Source organism: Pristiophorus japonicus, chromosome 18, assembly GCF_044704955.1.
Source record: "Pristiophorus japonicus isolate sPriJap1 chromosome 18, sPriJap1.hap1, whole genome shotgun sequence".
Lineage (NCBI taxonomy): Eukaryota > Metazoa > Chordata > Chondrichthyes > Pristiophoridae > Pristiophorus > Pristiophorus japonicus.
The window spans coordinates 38,283,515-38,298,924 of NC_091994.1; the positions used below are offsets into that span (position 1 = coordinate 38,283,515).

Genomic DNA, 15,410 nt, shown 5'->3' on the forward strand with positions numbered 1-15,410 from the left:
GGTGATTGAACCCGAGACCAAAATCTGGATTTCCTACATTACAACAGTGACCGCACTTCAAAAAAAGTACTTCGTTGGCTGTAAAGCTCTTTGGGACGTCCTGAGTTGTGAAAGGCGCTATATAAATGCAAGTCTTTTTTTCTGGATTAATCTCACCAGGCTATGAATTTACCCAATGAGCCATTCAATGGTTTGTGGTATAAAAGCTACATTGAGGCGCACTTGATTCTGCCTTGTTCTAACCTGCTAGTCTTGCTGTTCTGCTTTATGGGGAGCAGGTTGCTGTGTAGCGAGTGAAGTTGGGGAACATTAAATGGAAAAGCAGAAGTGAGTGTTTTTATATCTGTAGCTGAGTTTCACATCCTCAGCTTTGTGTGTTTTTGTGTGTCTACATACACTTCCCTTTTTTTGACGAGAGCAGCAGTGTGTGGTTGGGAGCCTGTGAATGATTTATAAGCAGTGTGGAGCTTAAGCCAGCCACAGCCCCACATGGACACAGTCTGCCCCGGGATCTCGACAGCTTCCAGACCAGAGGCAAGTTTTTCAAATCCGTTCAAAGTTAGAAAGTGCTGGAAATATCCAGCAAGTCTAAAAAGCGAAACACCCAGGTTTTGGGTGGAGATCTGAAAGGCACTGGTGTATACTTCTAACATTTTATTACTTTGTTTTGGAATTTGAAGTTTTTCAAATTTTCTGAAATTGTTTAAAATATTTGTGTGTTGGTCATTTTCAGAACCCTTGCCTGTTAAATTCGGAATGTAGAACTGTTCAATAATAAATGTACAATTCTCATTGCTTAGGGCTGACACGTTGCTTGTTTTCAATGGTTCATTTGTATTTTTTAACGTTTAGTGCTGTAGTAGGTGGATAGCTAAAGAATCTGTCGGACCCATTGAATCATTCAGTTACATCCTGTCTGCCCCGGTGCTGATTTTTCAACCACAATCCCATTTCTCTCCCCTTTCCCCATATCCTTTTTATATTCTCAATGCGTATCCCATTACCTTTTAAATGATTCTATAGCCTCTGTATGAATGAATCGCCAGTCGTGACAAATCATTCCAGATTCTTATTATATTCTGTGTGGAAAAATACCTCTTGCTACTTCCCCCTTCGTTCCAACGATAATGGCCGATTTGCCGACCAATGGAAATAATTTTTCCCTGTGCACTCAGTCATAGTTTGAATGAGATCCCAGTTAATCGGACCGATTGTTGGTGTTCAGGCCATGCCCCTGCGATAGTTTGTCAACTTTCCGCCTGTCTCCCTCCCTCGCCCTGCTCTGTGGGTGACACAGCTATCACCATTGCCTCTTTGCAATGTGCTTCCAGCAGCACTCGCCACTCTCTTGAGAAGCTGAAGGAAAGACCATGGACCACTGGAGTTTGCCGTTAAATAGCCTGGGGGAAGTTACACTGAGGAGGCTCAGCGCACTCCTGGACAACTGCACCAAGAAAGGATGGAGGAAGCTGGCTGAAGTTGTTGGCGCAGACAGACAGTTCAAGTGCAGGTAAGCACACATTCACTGTCCCAACACAGGCTGTCCGAAACTCTGATGCAAATCCCCAATTTTACAAACGAACATTTGATCCTGACGGTGTGGATCCTCAGGAGGAATTGCACGGCCACTGGCCGCACTCTGATACCGCGCCTAAAGTGGCCGTCGCTCATGCGGGAGCCGGATCGTGAATATTAACAGTTTGTTTGACCATCATAACCAAGCGCAAGCCCGTCTCTGTCCGACATAAAAGAACTTTCCAACAAAGGTCACTGGACAGTGGCCAGGAGTGGGAACCCTGGTTAATTTATCCCAGCGACATTTAAGGCCAATTGTACTCCCCTTCCAACACACTGTGCCGAGACCAACTAACTTAACACAGATTGAGATTGGAGCCAGATTGGGAGACACATTTAGCCACGGAGTCATTGTGGATGGCAACACAACTTTACTTTTTACTTTTATATTCCCACAATGACTTGGGTCCCCATTAAAATGCTCCAACTATCCCTCACTCTTGGTGTAACTCATTCCCAGCTACCCATTACCCCCTGTGTAACTAACTTTGGGTATGCATTGCCCCCTGTGTAACTCACTCTTGTACCCATTGCCCCCTGTGTAACTCACTCCCAGCTACCCATTGCCCCCTGTGTAACTCACTCTTGTACCCATTGCCCCCTGTGTAACTCACTCTTGTACCCATTGCCCCCTGTGTAACTCACTCTTGTACCCATTGCCCCTTTTGTAACTCACTCTTGTATCCATTGCCCCCTGTGTAACTCACTCCCAGCTACCCATTGCCCCCTGTGTAACTCACTCCCAGCTATCCATTGCCCCCTGTGTAACTCACTCCCAGCTACCCATTGCCCTCTTTGTAACTCACTCCCAGCTACCCATTGCCCCCTGTGTAACTCACTCCCAGCTACCCATTGCCCTCTGTGTAACTCACTCCCAGCTACCCATTGCCCCCTGTGTAACTCACTCTTGTACCCATTGCCCTCTATGTAACTCACTCCCAGCTACCCATTGCCCCCTGTGTAACTCACTCTTGTACCCATTGCCCCCTGTGTAACTCACTCCCAGCTACCCATTGCCCCCTGTGTAACTCACTCCCAGCTACCCATTGCCCCCTGTGTAACTCACTCCCAGCTACCCATTGCCCCCTGTGTAACTCACTCCCAGCTACCCATTGCCCCCTGTGTAACTCACTCTTATACCCATTGCCCTCTGTGTAACTCACTCCCAGCTACCCATTGCCCCCTGTGTAACTCACTCTTGTACCCATGGACCCCTGTGTAACTCACTCCCAGCTACCCATTGCTCCCTGTGTAACTCACTCCCAGCTACCCATTGCCCCCTGTGTAACTCACTCTTGTACCCATTGTCCCCTGTGTAACTCACTCTTGTACCCATTGTCCCCTGTGTAACTCACTCCCAGCTACCCATTGCCCCCTGTGTAACTCACTCTTGTACCCATTGCCCCCTGTGTAACTCACTCCCAGCTACCCATTGCCCCCTGTGTAACTCACTCCCAGCTACCCATTGCCCCCTGTGTAACTCACTCTTGTACCCATTGTCCCCTGTGTAACTCACTCTTGTACCCATTGTCCCCTGTGTAACTCACTCCCAGCTACCCATTGCCCCCTGTGTAACTCACTCCCAGCTACCCATTGCCCTCTGTGTAACTCACTCCCAGCTACCCATTGCCCCCTGTGTAACTCACTTTTGTACCCATTGCGCCCTGTGTAACTCACTCCCAGCAACCCATTGCCCCCTGTGTAACTCACTCCCAGCTACCCATTGCCTCCTGTGTAACTCATTCTTGTACCCATTGCCACCTGTGTAACTCACTCCCAGCTACCCATTGCCCTCTGTGTAACTCACTCTTGTACCCATTGCCCCCTGTGTAACTCACTCCCAGCTACCCATTGCCCCCTGTGTAACTCACTCCCAGCTACCCATTGCCCCCTGTGTAACTCACTCCCAGCTACCCATTGCGCCCTGTGTAACTCACTCCCAGCTACCCATTGCCTCCTGTGTAACTCACTCCCAGCTACCCATTGCCCCCTGTGTAACTCACTCCCAGCTACCCATTGCCCTCTGTGTAACTCACTCTTGTACCCATTGCCCCCTGTGTAACTCACTCCCAGCTACCCATTGCCCCCTGTGTAACTCACTCCCAGCTACCCATTGCCCCCTGTGTAACTCACTCTTGTACCCATTGTCCCCTGTGTAACTCACTCTTGTATCAATTGCCCTCTGTGTAACTCACTCCCAGCTACCCATTGCCCTCTGTGTAACTCACTCTTGTACCCATTGCCCCCTGTGTAACTCACTCCCAGCTACCCATTGCCCCCTGTGTAACTCACTCCCAGCTACCCATTGCCCCCTGTGTAACTCACTCCCAGCTACCCATTGCCCTCTGTGTAACTCACTCCCAGCTACCCATTGCGCCCTGTGTAACTCACTCCCAGCTACCCATTGCCCCCTGTGTAACTCACTCCCAGCTACCCATTTCCCCCTATGTAACTCATTCTTGTACCCATTGCCCCCTGTGTAACTCACTCCCATGTACCCATTGCCCTCTGTGTAACTCACTCTTGTACCCATTGCCCCCTGTGTAACTCACTCCCAGCTACCCATTGCCCCCTGTGTAACTCACTCCCAGCTACCCATTGCCCCCTGTGTAACTCACTCCCAGCTACCCATTGCCCCCTGTGTAACTCACTCCCAGCTACCCATTGCCCCCTGTGTAACTCACTCTTGTACCCATTGCCCCCTGTGTAACTCACTCTTGTATCAATTGCCCTCTGTGTAACTCACTCCCAGCTACCCATTGCCCCCTGTGTAACTCACTCTTGTACCCATTGCCCTCTGTGTAACTCACTCCCAGCTACCCATTGCCCCCTGTGTAACTCACTCTTGTACCCATTGCCCCCTGTGTAACTCACTCCCAGCTACCCATTGCCCCCTGTGTAACTCACTCCCAGCTACCCATTGCCCCCTGTGTAACTCACTCTTGTACCCATTGCCCCCTGTGTAACTCACTCTTGTACCCATTGCCCCCTGTGTAACTCACTCTTGTACCCATTGTCCCCTGTGTAACTCACTCTTGTACCCATTGCCCCCTGTGTAACTCACTCTTGTACCCATTGCCCTCTGTGTAACTCACTCCCAGCTACCCATTGCCCCCTGTGTAACTCACTCCCAGCTACCCATTGCCCCCTGTGTAACTCACTCTTGTACCCATTGTCCCCTGTGTAACTCACTCTTGTACCCATTGTCCCCTGTGTAACTCACTCCCAGCTACCCATTGCCCCCTGTGTAACTCACTCCCAGCTACCCATTGCCCTCTGTGTAACTCACTCTTGTACCCATTGCCCCCTGTGTAACTCACTCCCAGCTACCCATTGCCCCCTGTGTAACTCACTCCCAGCTACCCATTGCCCCCTGTGTAACTCACTCTTGTACCCATTGCCCCCTGTGTAACTCACTCTTGTATCAATTGCCCTCTGTGTAACTCACTCTTGTACCCATTGCCCCCTGTGTAACTCACTCTTGTGCCCATTGCCCTCTGTGTAACTCACTCCCAGCTACCCATTGCCCCGAGTAACCCACTCCCAGCTACCCATTGCCCCCTGTGTAACTCACTCCCAGCTACCCATTGCCCTCTGTGTAACTCACTCCCAGCTACCCATTGCCCCCTGTGTAACTCACTTTTGTACCCATTGCGCCCTGTGTAACTCACTCCCAGCTACCCATTGCCCCCTGTGTAACTCACTCCCAGCTACCCATTTCCCCCTGTGTAACTCATTCTTGTACCCATTGCCCCCTGTGTAACTCACTCCCAGCTACCCATTGCCCTCTGTGTAACTCACTCTTGTACCCATTGCCCCCTGTGTAACTCACTCCCAGCTACCCATTGCCCCCTGTGTAACTCACTCCCAGCTACCCATTGCCCTCTGTGTAACTCACTCCCAGCTACCCATTGCCCCCTGTGTAACTCACTTTTGTACCCATTGCGCCCTGTGTAACTCACTCCCAGCTACCCATTGCCCCCTGTGTAACTCACTCCCAGCTACCCATTGCCCCCTGTGTAACTCACTCCCAGCTACCCATTGCCCTCTGTGTAACTCACTCTTGTACCCATTGCCCCCTGTGTAACTCACTCCCAGCTACCCATTGCCCCCTGTGTAACTCACTCCCAGCTACCCATTGCCCCCTGTGTAACTCACTCTTGTACCCATTGCCCCCTGTGTAACTCACTCTTGTATCAATTGCCCTCTGTGTAACTCACTCCCAGCTACCCATTGCCCTCTGTGTAACTTGCTCCAAGATAGCCATCATTCTCCACGAAACTCACTCCTGGGTATCCATTACACTCTATGGGAACGGTAGCATAGTGGTTATGTTACTGGACTAGTAATCCAGAGGCCTGGACTAATGATCCAGAGATATGAGTTCAAATCCTACCACGGCAGCTGGGGAATTTAAATTCAGTTAAATAAATATGGAATAAAAAGCTAGTATCAGTAATGGTGACCATGAAACTACCAGATTGTCGTAAAAATCCGAATGTTCTTTAGGGAAGGAAATCTGCCGTTCTTACTCAGTCTGACCTAGATGTGATTCCAGATGCACAGTAATGTGGTTAACTCTTCACTACCCTCTGAAATGGACTAACAAGCTACTCCGTTGTACCAAATAGCTACAAAGAAAGCGGCTCACCACCACCTTCTCAAGGGCAATTAGGGATGGGTAATAAATGCTGGCCTTGCAGTGATGCCCAAATCCATGAAGGAATACATTTTTAAAACAACACTGTGTAACTCACTCCCAGGTATCCCTCACTCTCCATGTAACTCACTCCCGGATATTCCTCTCCACGCAACTCACTTTCGGGTATCCCTCACTTTCCATGTAATCACTCCTAGATAGGTGTTATTCTTGGTATTACTTACTCCCAAGTCATGGTTATTATTGGTAACTATGAAAAGTACCTGAAAGTTTCAGGCAGTAAATGAAAAGATTCTCTCTCCTGTGTCCGTCTGGTTCAGCTGACGCCTTCTTGACTTTGACTCAGAACGTTGCAGGTTCGAATCTGCATAAACTAGGTTGACAATTGGGGGGTGGGCACATCCTTCGAATGAGTTGTTAACTTATGGCCACATCTGTCTGTTCAAGAAGACATTAAAGATGCACTGGCACTATTTACACTTCCCCAGTGTCCCGGTCAACATTCCTCCCACAACCAACACCACCAAATACAAGTACGTTTCATTACTGTTTGTAGCTGCCTGCAAGAAGTTCTGCTGCATTAGCCCAGGTGACAGTGTATGTCAGAAGAATGAATTGCATGAGTGCATTAGGATGTGGTGACTGGCGCGGCAAGGTGCTGTAGAAATGCAAGTTCCTTCATTCATCGGTTGGAGTGAGAGATCTCGGTGGTGAACTCCAGATGTGCTTATGGTCTTGAGGTTCCTTCTGCCCATCCTATGTGTGAGCAGCAAACCCAGCTCAGGATCCTGTCCACATCAGCACTTCGCCCCTTGGGTGCTCATCCAGCACAGTCCATTCACAACATGGCTGCCTCAACAGCAACAACAATCTGTACCTTTTAACTTTCCACAACATGAAAATAACAGGGTGAAGGGTGCTGACTGCAAGCATGACCAAAGAGGTAGGTTTTGAGGCTTTTGAAGGAGGGGAGAGAAGTAACAGGGAGAGGGATCTAGAGTGTGGGGCGGATGCAGCTGAATGCTCTTCCTCTCTTTTCCCCCCCCCCCCCCCAAAAAAAGTGGATCATCAGTATACGGTAAGATTCAAATCCCAGGGACAAAAAATGAGAAAGCGTTAAACAACCTCTTTTCTCCTCTGGTTCACAACAAGTTTCGAGTAAGCACAAGTCTTCGTGGTGGAGTATACGGAACAGACTTTATTGATATACAGTAAAGGCGATCGGCCTTTAACTCTATACAGGGAGCGACTTTACCACTTTCTGTGTCTCTCGAGTACACCCTCAGATACTGTGGAAAATCATGATCCTTTATACATCACATTTTAACTGCATCAAAGGAAAATGTCAAAATAACGTATCTATTAAGTTTTTTTTACCTGAAAGATATAAAAATGATCAGAGAGGGACTTTGAAATGGACAGTTTAAAAAGTGTCAGAGCTGGAGAGAGACGGCATTGAGCAATTCTGGTGGGTAGTGGGGGCTGGTTGAGCAGAATGGCCTGTTTCTGTGCTGTACATCCTATGATGAATAGATGGGATTAACGAATATGGTGGGAGGTGGGTAGGTGGGGTTGATATCTGAAAAAGGGATGGGTTTGTTGGGCCTATTGGCCTTTTTTGATCCTAGAGGTTCTCTGGTTGTATTTAGAGCATCACAGAATCATCGAATATCACAGCACAGAAACAGAACATAAGAACATAAGAAATAGGAACAGGAGTACGCCATACGGCCCCTCGAGCTTGCTCCGCCATTCAATAAGATCATGGCTAATCTGATCATGGACTCAGCTCCACTTCCCCGCCCGCTCCCCTTAAGGGGATAAGGGGTTATGGGGAGCGGGCGGGGAAGTGGAGCTGAGTCCATGATCAGATCAGCCATGATCATATTGAATGGCGGAGCAAGCTCGAGGGGCTGTATGGCCTACTCCTGTTCCTATTTCTTATGTTCTTATTAACCCCTTATCTCCTTATCGTTTAAGAAACTCTATTTCTGTCTTAAATTTATTCAATGTCCCAGCTACTATAGCTCTCTAAGGCAACAAATTCCACAGACTTACAACCCTCAGAGAAGAAATTTCTCCTCATCTCTGGTTTAAATGGGCGGCCCCTTATTCTAAGATCATGCCCTCTAGTTCTAGTCTCCCCCATCAGTGGAAACGTCCTCTCTGCATCCACCTTGTCAAGCCCCCTCATAATCTTATACATTTCGATAAGATCACCTCTCATTCTTCTGAATTACAATGAGTAGAGGCCCAACCTACTCAACCTTTCCTCATAAGTCAACCTCTTGATCCCCAGAATCAACCTAGTGAACCTTCTTTGAACTGCTTCCAAAGCAAGTATATCCTTTCGTAAATATGGAAACCAAAACTGCACGCAGTATTCCAGGTGTGGCCTCACCAATATCTTATATAGCTGTAGCAAGACTTCCTTGCTTTTGTACTCCATCCCCTTTGCAATAAAGGCCAAGATACCATTGACATTCCTGATCACTTGCTGTACCTGCATACTATCCTTTTGCGTTTCATGCACAAGTACCTCCAGATCCTGCTGTACTGCGACACTTTGCAATCTTTCTCCATTTAAATAATAACTTGCTCTTTGATTTATTTTCTGCCAAAGTGCATGACCTCACACTTTCCAACATTATACTCCATCTGCCAAATTTTTGCCACTCACTTAGCCTATCTATGTCCTTTTGCAGACCCTCCTCATACATTGCTTTTCCACCCATCTTTGTATCATCAGCAAACTTGGCTATGTTACACTCAGTCCCTTCTTCCAAGTTGTTAATATAGATCGTAAATAGTTGGGGTCCCAGCACTGATCCCTGTGGCACTCCACTAGTTACTGGTTGCCAACCAGAGAATGAACCATTTATCCTGACTCTGTTCTCTGTTAGATAGCCAATCCTCTATCCATGCTAATATATTATCCCCAACCCCATGAACTTTTATCTTGTGCAGTAACCTTTTATGTGGCACCTTGTCAAATGTCTTCTGGAAGTCCAAATACACCACATCCACTGGCTCCCTTTTATCCACCCTGTTCGTTATATCCTCGAAGAACTCCAGCAAATTTGTCAAACATGACATCCCCATATGGCCCATCATTTGTGTTTAAATCTGTTGACAGTGAGAAGGAGTTGGAGAGCTGCTCGCTGAAGGTTCTTGAGCCGGGTGGAAGCCCGGGCCGATATTTTATCCAGTTAATGGCGGATCGTGCCTGTCCGGTGAACTATCTACTCAGATGTCTGGATAAGATGGGACACACAGAGGCATTGCAGTGCCTGATGTCAATGGGTAAGTAAGATCATGGAGTCTGGGAGCTTAGGAGACAGCAGTAATCAGGATGCTGAAGTTTATCTTGACCCCACCATTCATTTCAAGGATGTCGAACAATGATACCTTTGTAGTCTAAAAGGGACACCTACCTACACTGCAGCAGCAGAATAATACATTCTCTTTAAGATTCTTGCCTTATATAGATCCTCTGACTTACTGTGAGCAACACCATAATACATTCACTCATAATCTCATAAAAGTGGAACATCGAGCGCACATTTCATAACAACACTACTCTGTTCATTTTCAAGTGTCACGTTAAAAATAAAGGAACTGGAGGCAGAATATTTATACAAAGGCAAAATACTGCTGGTGCCGGAAATTGGAAATAAAAACAGAAAATGCTGGAAATACTCAGCAGGCCAGGCAGCATTGGTGAGAGAGAGAAACAGAGTTAACGCTTCAAGTCGATGACCTTTCATCAGAACTGGAAAATGTTGCAGATGTAACAGGTTTTAAGCAAGTACAGGAAAAGAGGGGGGAGGGGAGGAAAGAACAGAAGGGAAGGTCTGTGATTGGGTGGAAGGCAGGAAAGATTTAATGAATAACAGAATCATTACTGTTATGTATTTAACCCCTTGTAACCTGTATTACACCACCACCAGAGGGCCTACCTGTTGGAGTCCCAAGGGATCCCAGCATCCCTTGGGAGCACGGTATATAAGCAGGCCACTCATGAGGTACCTGCACTCTGGAGTCTTATTAAAGGAGCTAAGGTCACACTTGCTCATTGTACATAGTACGCAGTTTCATTCTTTATTGTGACCGTATCAATTGGCGACGAGGTAACGAACAACCGCGCGAAAATGCAAAGAACAGTTGGTATCCTGGAGAAGTTCTCAGAAGGGGACAATTGGGAGGCCTTCGTGGAGAGACTCAACCAATACTTTGTGGCCAACGAGCTGGAAGGGAACGAGAATGCTGCCAAACGAAGGGCGATCCTCCTAACTGTCTGTGGGGCAACAACCTATGGCCTCATGAAGAATCTCCTCGCTCCGGCAAAACCAAAACTAAATCCTGTGAAGAATTGTGTATGCTGGTCCGGGAGCACCTAAATCCTAAGGAAAGCGTTTTGATGGCAAGATATCGGTTCTACATGTGGGTCAACGGTCAGAGGGACAAGAAGTGGCGAGCTATGTCGCCGAAGTTAGGCACCTCGCAGGACATTGCGAATTTGGGGGATTCCTAGAACAAATGCTTAGAGACTTTTTTTGTACTTGGCATTGGCCATGAGGTAATCCTTCGCAAACTGTTGACTGTTGAAACTCCGAATCTAAGTAAAACCATAACGATAGCCCAGACATTTATGTCCACCAGCGACAACACCAAACAGATTTCGCAGAGTAAAGAAGTTTCGGCCAGTACTGTGCACAAAGTAACGTTGTTTTCGAGCAGGAATGCATATGGCAGAACATACACGCCAGCTGCTGCACGACCTCAAATGATCCAGAGTCCGCCATCAATCGTTAATGCGAGGCAGTTAACACCTTGGCGCTGTGGAAGTGATCATCGGTCCCATCAATGCTGCTTCAAGCACTATGCGTGCAACGGTTGTAGAACAATGGGACACGTCCAACGAATGTGCAGGCGAGCTGCAAACCCTGCAAACCACCACGTTGCAGAAGAAGATCGATCCACTGTGGATCAGGCTGAATTGGAGACTTGTACTGAGGAGGCAGAGATGTACGGGGTACACACACTCACCACGAAATGTTTACCAATAATGTTGAAAGTTGAACTGAACGGAATTCCAGTATCTATGGAACTGCACACGGGTGCGAGTCAGTCCATAATGAGTAAAAAGATCTTCAACAGGCTGTGGGGCAAAAAGGCACATAGGCCCAAGCTCAGTCCCATTCACACCAAACTAAGGACTTACACCAAGGAACTAATCCCTATAATTGGCAGTGCAGAAGTCAAAGTATCCTATAATGGAGCAGTACACGAACTCCTGCTGTGAATTGTGCCGGGGATGGTCCCACATTGTTTGGCAGAAGCTGGCTGGGAAAAATCCACTGGAACTGGGACGACATCCGAGCGCTTTCGTCCGTCGACAACGCCTCATATGCCCAGGTTCTGAGCAGGTTTCCATCGTTGTTCGAGCCAGGTATTGGAAGCTTCTCGGGGTGAAAGTGCAGATGCATTTGGTTCCCGGTACGCGACCCATCCACCACAAGGCTCGGGAGGTACCATATATGATGCGTGAGAAAGTGGAAATTGAGCTGGACAGGTTGCAGCGAGAAGGCATCATCGCGTTGGTGGAATTCAACGAGTGGGCTAGTCCGATTGTCCTGGTACTTAAAGAGGACGGCACGGTCAGAATTTGTGGGGACTATAAAGTAACGATTAACCGTTTTTCGCTACAAGACCAGTACCCGCTACCCAAGGCAGACGACCTATTTGCGACCCTGGCTGGAGGGAAGATGTTCACCAAGCTGGACCTGACCTCTGCCTACAGGAGCTGGAGGAGTCTTTGAAAGGCCTTACCTGCATCAACACGCACAAAAGTCTGTTCATCTATAACAGATGCCCGTTTGGGATTCGATCGGCCGCGGCAATCTTCCAACGGAACATGGAGAGCCTGATAAAGTCGGTTCCTCGCACCATGATTTTTCAGGACAACATACTGGTTACAGGTCGGGACACCATTGAGCACTTGAAGAATCTGGAAGAGGTTCTTAGTCGGTTGGATTGCATGGGGCTCAGGTTGAAACACTCGAAGTGTGCTTTCCTGGCACAGGAGGTCGAGTTTTTGGGAAGAAGAATTGCAGCAGACGACATCAGACCCACCGACACCAAGACGGAGGCCATCAAGAACGTGCCGAGACCACAGACCGTGACGGAGCTGCGGTCGTTCCTGGGACTTCTTAACTATTTTGGTAATTTCCTACCTGGGTTAAACACCCTGCTAGAACCCCTACATGTGCTACTGCGTAAGGGAGACGACTGGGTATGGGGGAATTCACAAGAGGCTGCCTTTAAGAAAGCCAGAAATCTGTTGTGTTCAAACAAACTGCTTGTCCTGTATGACTCTTATAAAAGATTAGTGCTAGTTTGCGATGCGTCGTCATACGGGGTCGGGTGTGTATTACAACAGGCTAATGAATCGGGGATTTTGCAAACGGTCGCTTATGCGTCCAGGAGTTTGTCCAAGGCCGAAAGGGCCTACAGCATGATTGAAAAAGAGGCTCTGGCGTGCGTTTACGGGGTAAAGAAAATGCACCAGTACTTATTTGGCCTCAAGTTTGAGCTTGAAACTGATCACAAGCCGCTCATATCGCTGTTCTCTGAGAGCAAAGGGATTAACACCAATGTCTCTGCCCGCATCCAAAGATGGGTGCTCACGCTGTCGGCATACAAATATGTAATCTGCCACAGACCGGGCACAGAGAACTGCGCAGATGCTCTCAGTTGGCTGCGATTGCCCACCACCGGGATGGAAATGGCACAGCCAGCGGACTTGCTCATGGTAATGGATGCATTCGAAAATGAAAAATCCCCCGTTATGGCCCGCCAGATCAGGACCTGGACCAGCCAGGATCCTTTACTGTCCTTGGTAAAAAAAACTGTGTCCTCCATGGGAGCTGGTCCAGCGTCCCAGCGGAGATGCAGGAGGCAATTAAGCCACAGGCGCAAAGACGAAATATCCCTGCAGGCGGACTGTCTGTTGTGGGTAATCGCGTGGTCTTGCCCAAGAAAGGCAGAGAAACGTTCATTTGTGAACTGCACAGCACCCACCCAGGCATCGTAATGATGAAAGCCATTGCCAGATCGTATGTGTGGTGGCCCGGCATCGACTCCGATTTAGAGTCATGCGTGCGCCAGTGCAACACTTGCTCTCAGCTGAGCAACGCACCCAGAGAGGCATCGCTAAGTTTGTGGTCGTGGCCCTCCAAACTGTGGTCAAGATTCCACATGGACCATGCGGGCCCATTTCTAGGCAAAATGATTTTGGTTGTCGTGGACGCTTACTGAAAATGGATTGAATGTACAATAATGTCTGTAAGCACATCCACGGCCACTATTGAAAGCCTAAGAACCATGTTTGTCACGCACGGCCTGCCTGATGTCCTAGTCAGCGACAATGGGCCGTGTTTCACCAGTACTGAATTCAAGGAATTCATGACCCGCAATGGGATCAAGCATGTCACATCTGCCCCATTCAAGCCCGCATCCAACGGCCAGGCAGAATGGGCAGTCCAAACCATCAAGGAAAGCCTGAAACGCGTGTCGGAAGGCTCCCTGCAGACCCGACTATCCTGAGTGCTGCTCAGCTACCGCACCAGACCTCACTCACTCACCGGAGTTCCCCCAGCTGAGCTGCTCATGAAAAGGGCGCTCAAAACAAGGCTCTCTCTTGTCCACCCTGATCTCCATAATCATGTGGAGGGCAGACGGCATCAACAAAGTGTGTACCATGACCGCGCAAATTTGTCACGCGATATTGAGGTCAATGATCCTGTGTTTCTACTCAATTATGGACATGGATCCAAATGGCTCGCTGGCACGGTCATAGCCAAAGACGGGTGTAGGGTGTTTCAGATCAGATTGGCCGATGGACTAAACATGCAGAAAACATTTGGACCAAATCAAATTGCGGTTCACCAACAGCTATGAACAACCCTAAGAAGACACCACCAATTTTGACCCTCCAACACACACACAAGTGGCAACTGACATCATGGTTGACCACGAAGCTGAACTCATCATCCCCAGCAGCCCGGCCAAGCCGGCTGCCCAGCAGCCCAGTGAACTCACCCACATCCACATTTGTACCGGGATGATCGACAAGGGAGCAAAAAGCCCCAGATCGTCTCACCTTGTAAATAAGTGTACTATTGACTTCACGGAGGAGTGATGTTATGTATTTAACCCCTTGTAACCTGTATTACACTACCACCAGAGGGCCTACCTGTTGGAGTCCCAAGGGATCCCAGCATCCCTTGGGAGCAGGGTATATAAGCGGGCCACCCACGAGGTACCTGCATTCTGGAGTCTTATTAAAGGAGCTAATTTGCTCATTGCACACAGTACTCAGTTTCATCCTTTATTGTGAGCATATCAATTACCAGCACCTGCTGTACGAAAAAATGGGAGCATGTAAAATGCCTAATCAAAAGATGAGGTGCTGGTCCTCGGGCTCCATTGGAACAGTGTAGGAGGCCGAGGTCAGAGTGGGAGTGGGGTGGAGAGTTAAAATGCCAGGCGACTGGAAGCTCGGGGTCACACTTGCGAACTGAACGGAGGTGTTGGCGAACAGACCTTGTGGAGGGTCTACGAGGGCAGTCTTGTTTGTGGATCTTGGGAAGGAGGTAAAGTGGGCTGTGCGGGGTTGTTGGACTATGAGAACATAGGAACATAAGAAATAGGAGCAGGAATAGGCCATCTGGCTCCTCGAGCCATCATGGCTGATCTGATCTTGGCCTCAACTCCACTTCCCTGCCCGCTCCCCATAACCCTTTTCACCCTTATCATTCAAAAATCTGTCTATCTCCACCTTAAATATATTCAATGACCCAGCCTCCACAGCTCTCTGGGGTAGAGAATTCCCAAGATTCACGACCCTCTGAGAGAAGAAATTCCTCCTCATTTTCATTTTAAATGGGCGACTCTTATTCTGAAACTATGCCCCCTAGTTCTAGATTCCCCCATGAGGGGAAACATCCTCCCTCAAATCTACCCTGTTGAGCCCCCTCAGAATCTTATATGTTTCAATAAGATCACCTCTCAGTCTTGTAAACTCTAATGAGGATAGGCCCAACCTGCTCAATCTTTCTTCATATGACAACCCCTTCATCTCGGGAATCAATCTCGTGAACCTTCTCTGAAT

The 15,410-nt window shown here is 48.3% G+C and overlaps 1 protein-coding gene across 1 annotated transcript in view; it reads left to right on the forward strand.

Moving 5' to 3' along the window:
* The first annotated feature begins 1,370 nt into the window (after window positions 1-1,370).
* malt2 (MALT paracaspase 2) overlaps window positions 1,371-15,410 on the forward strand; it is a 98,539-nt gene continuing 84,499 nt past the window's right edge. The window contains exons 1-2 of the mRNA XM_070860868.1: window positions 1,371-1,510; window positions 9,372-9,542. Of these exons, the coding sequence (XP_070716969.1) occupies window positions 1,371-1,510; window positions 9,372-9,542 (311 nt within the window). The remainder of the gene's footprint in view (window positions 1,511-9,371; window positions 9,543-15,410) is intronic.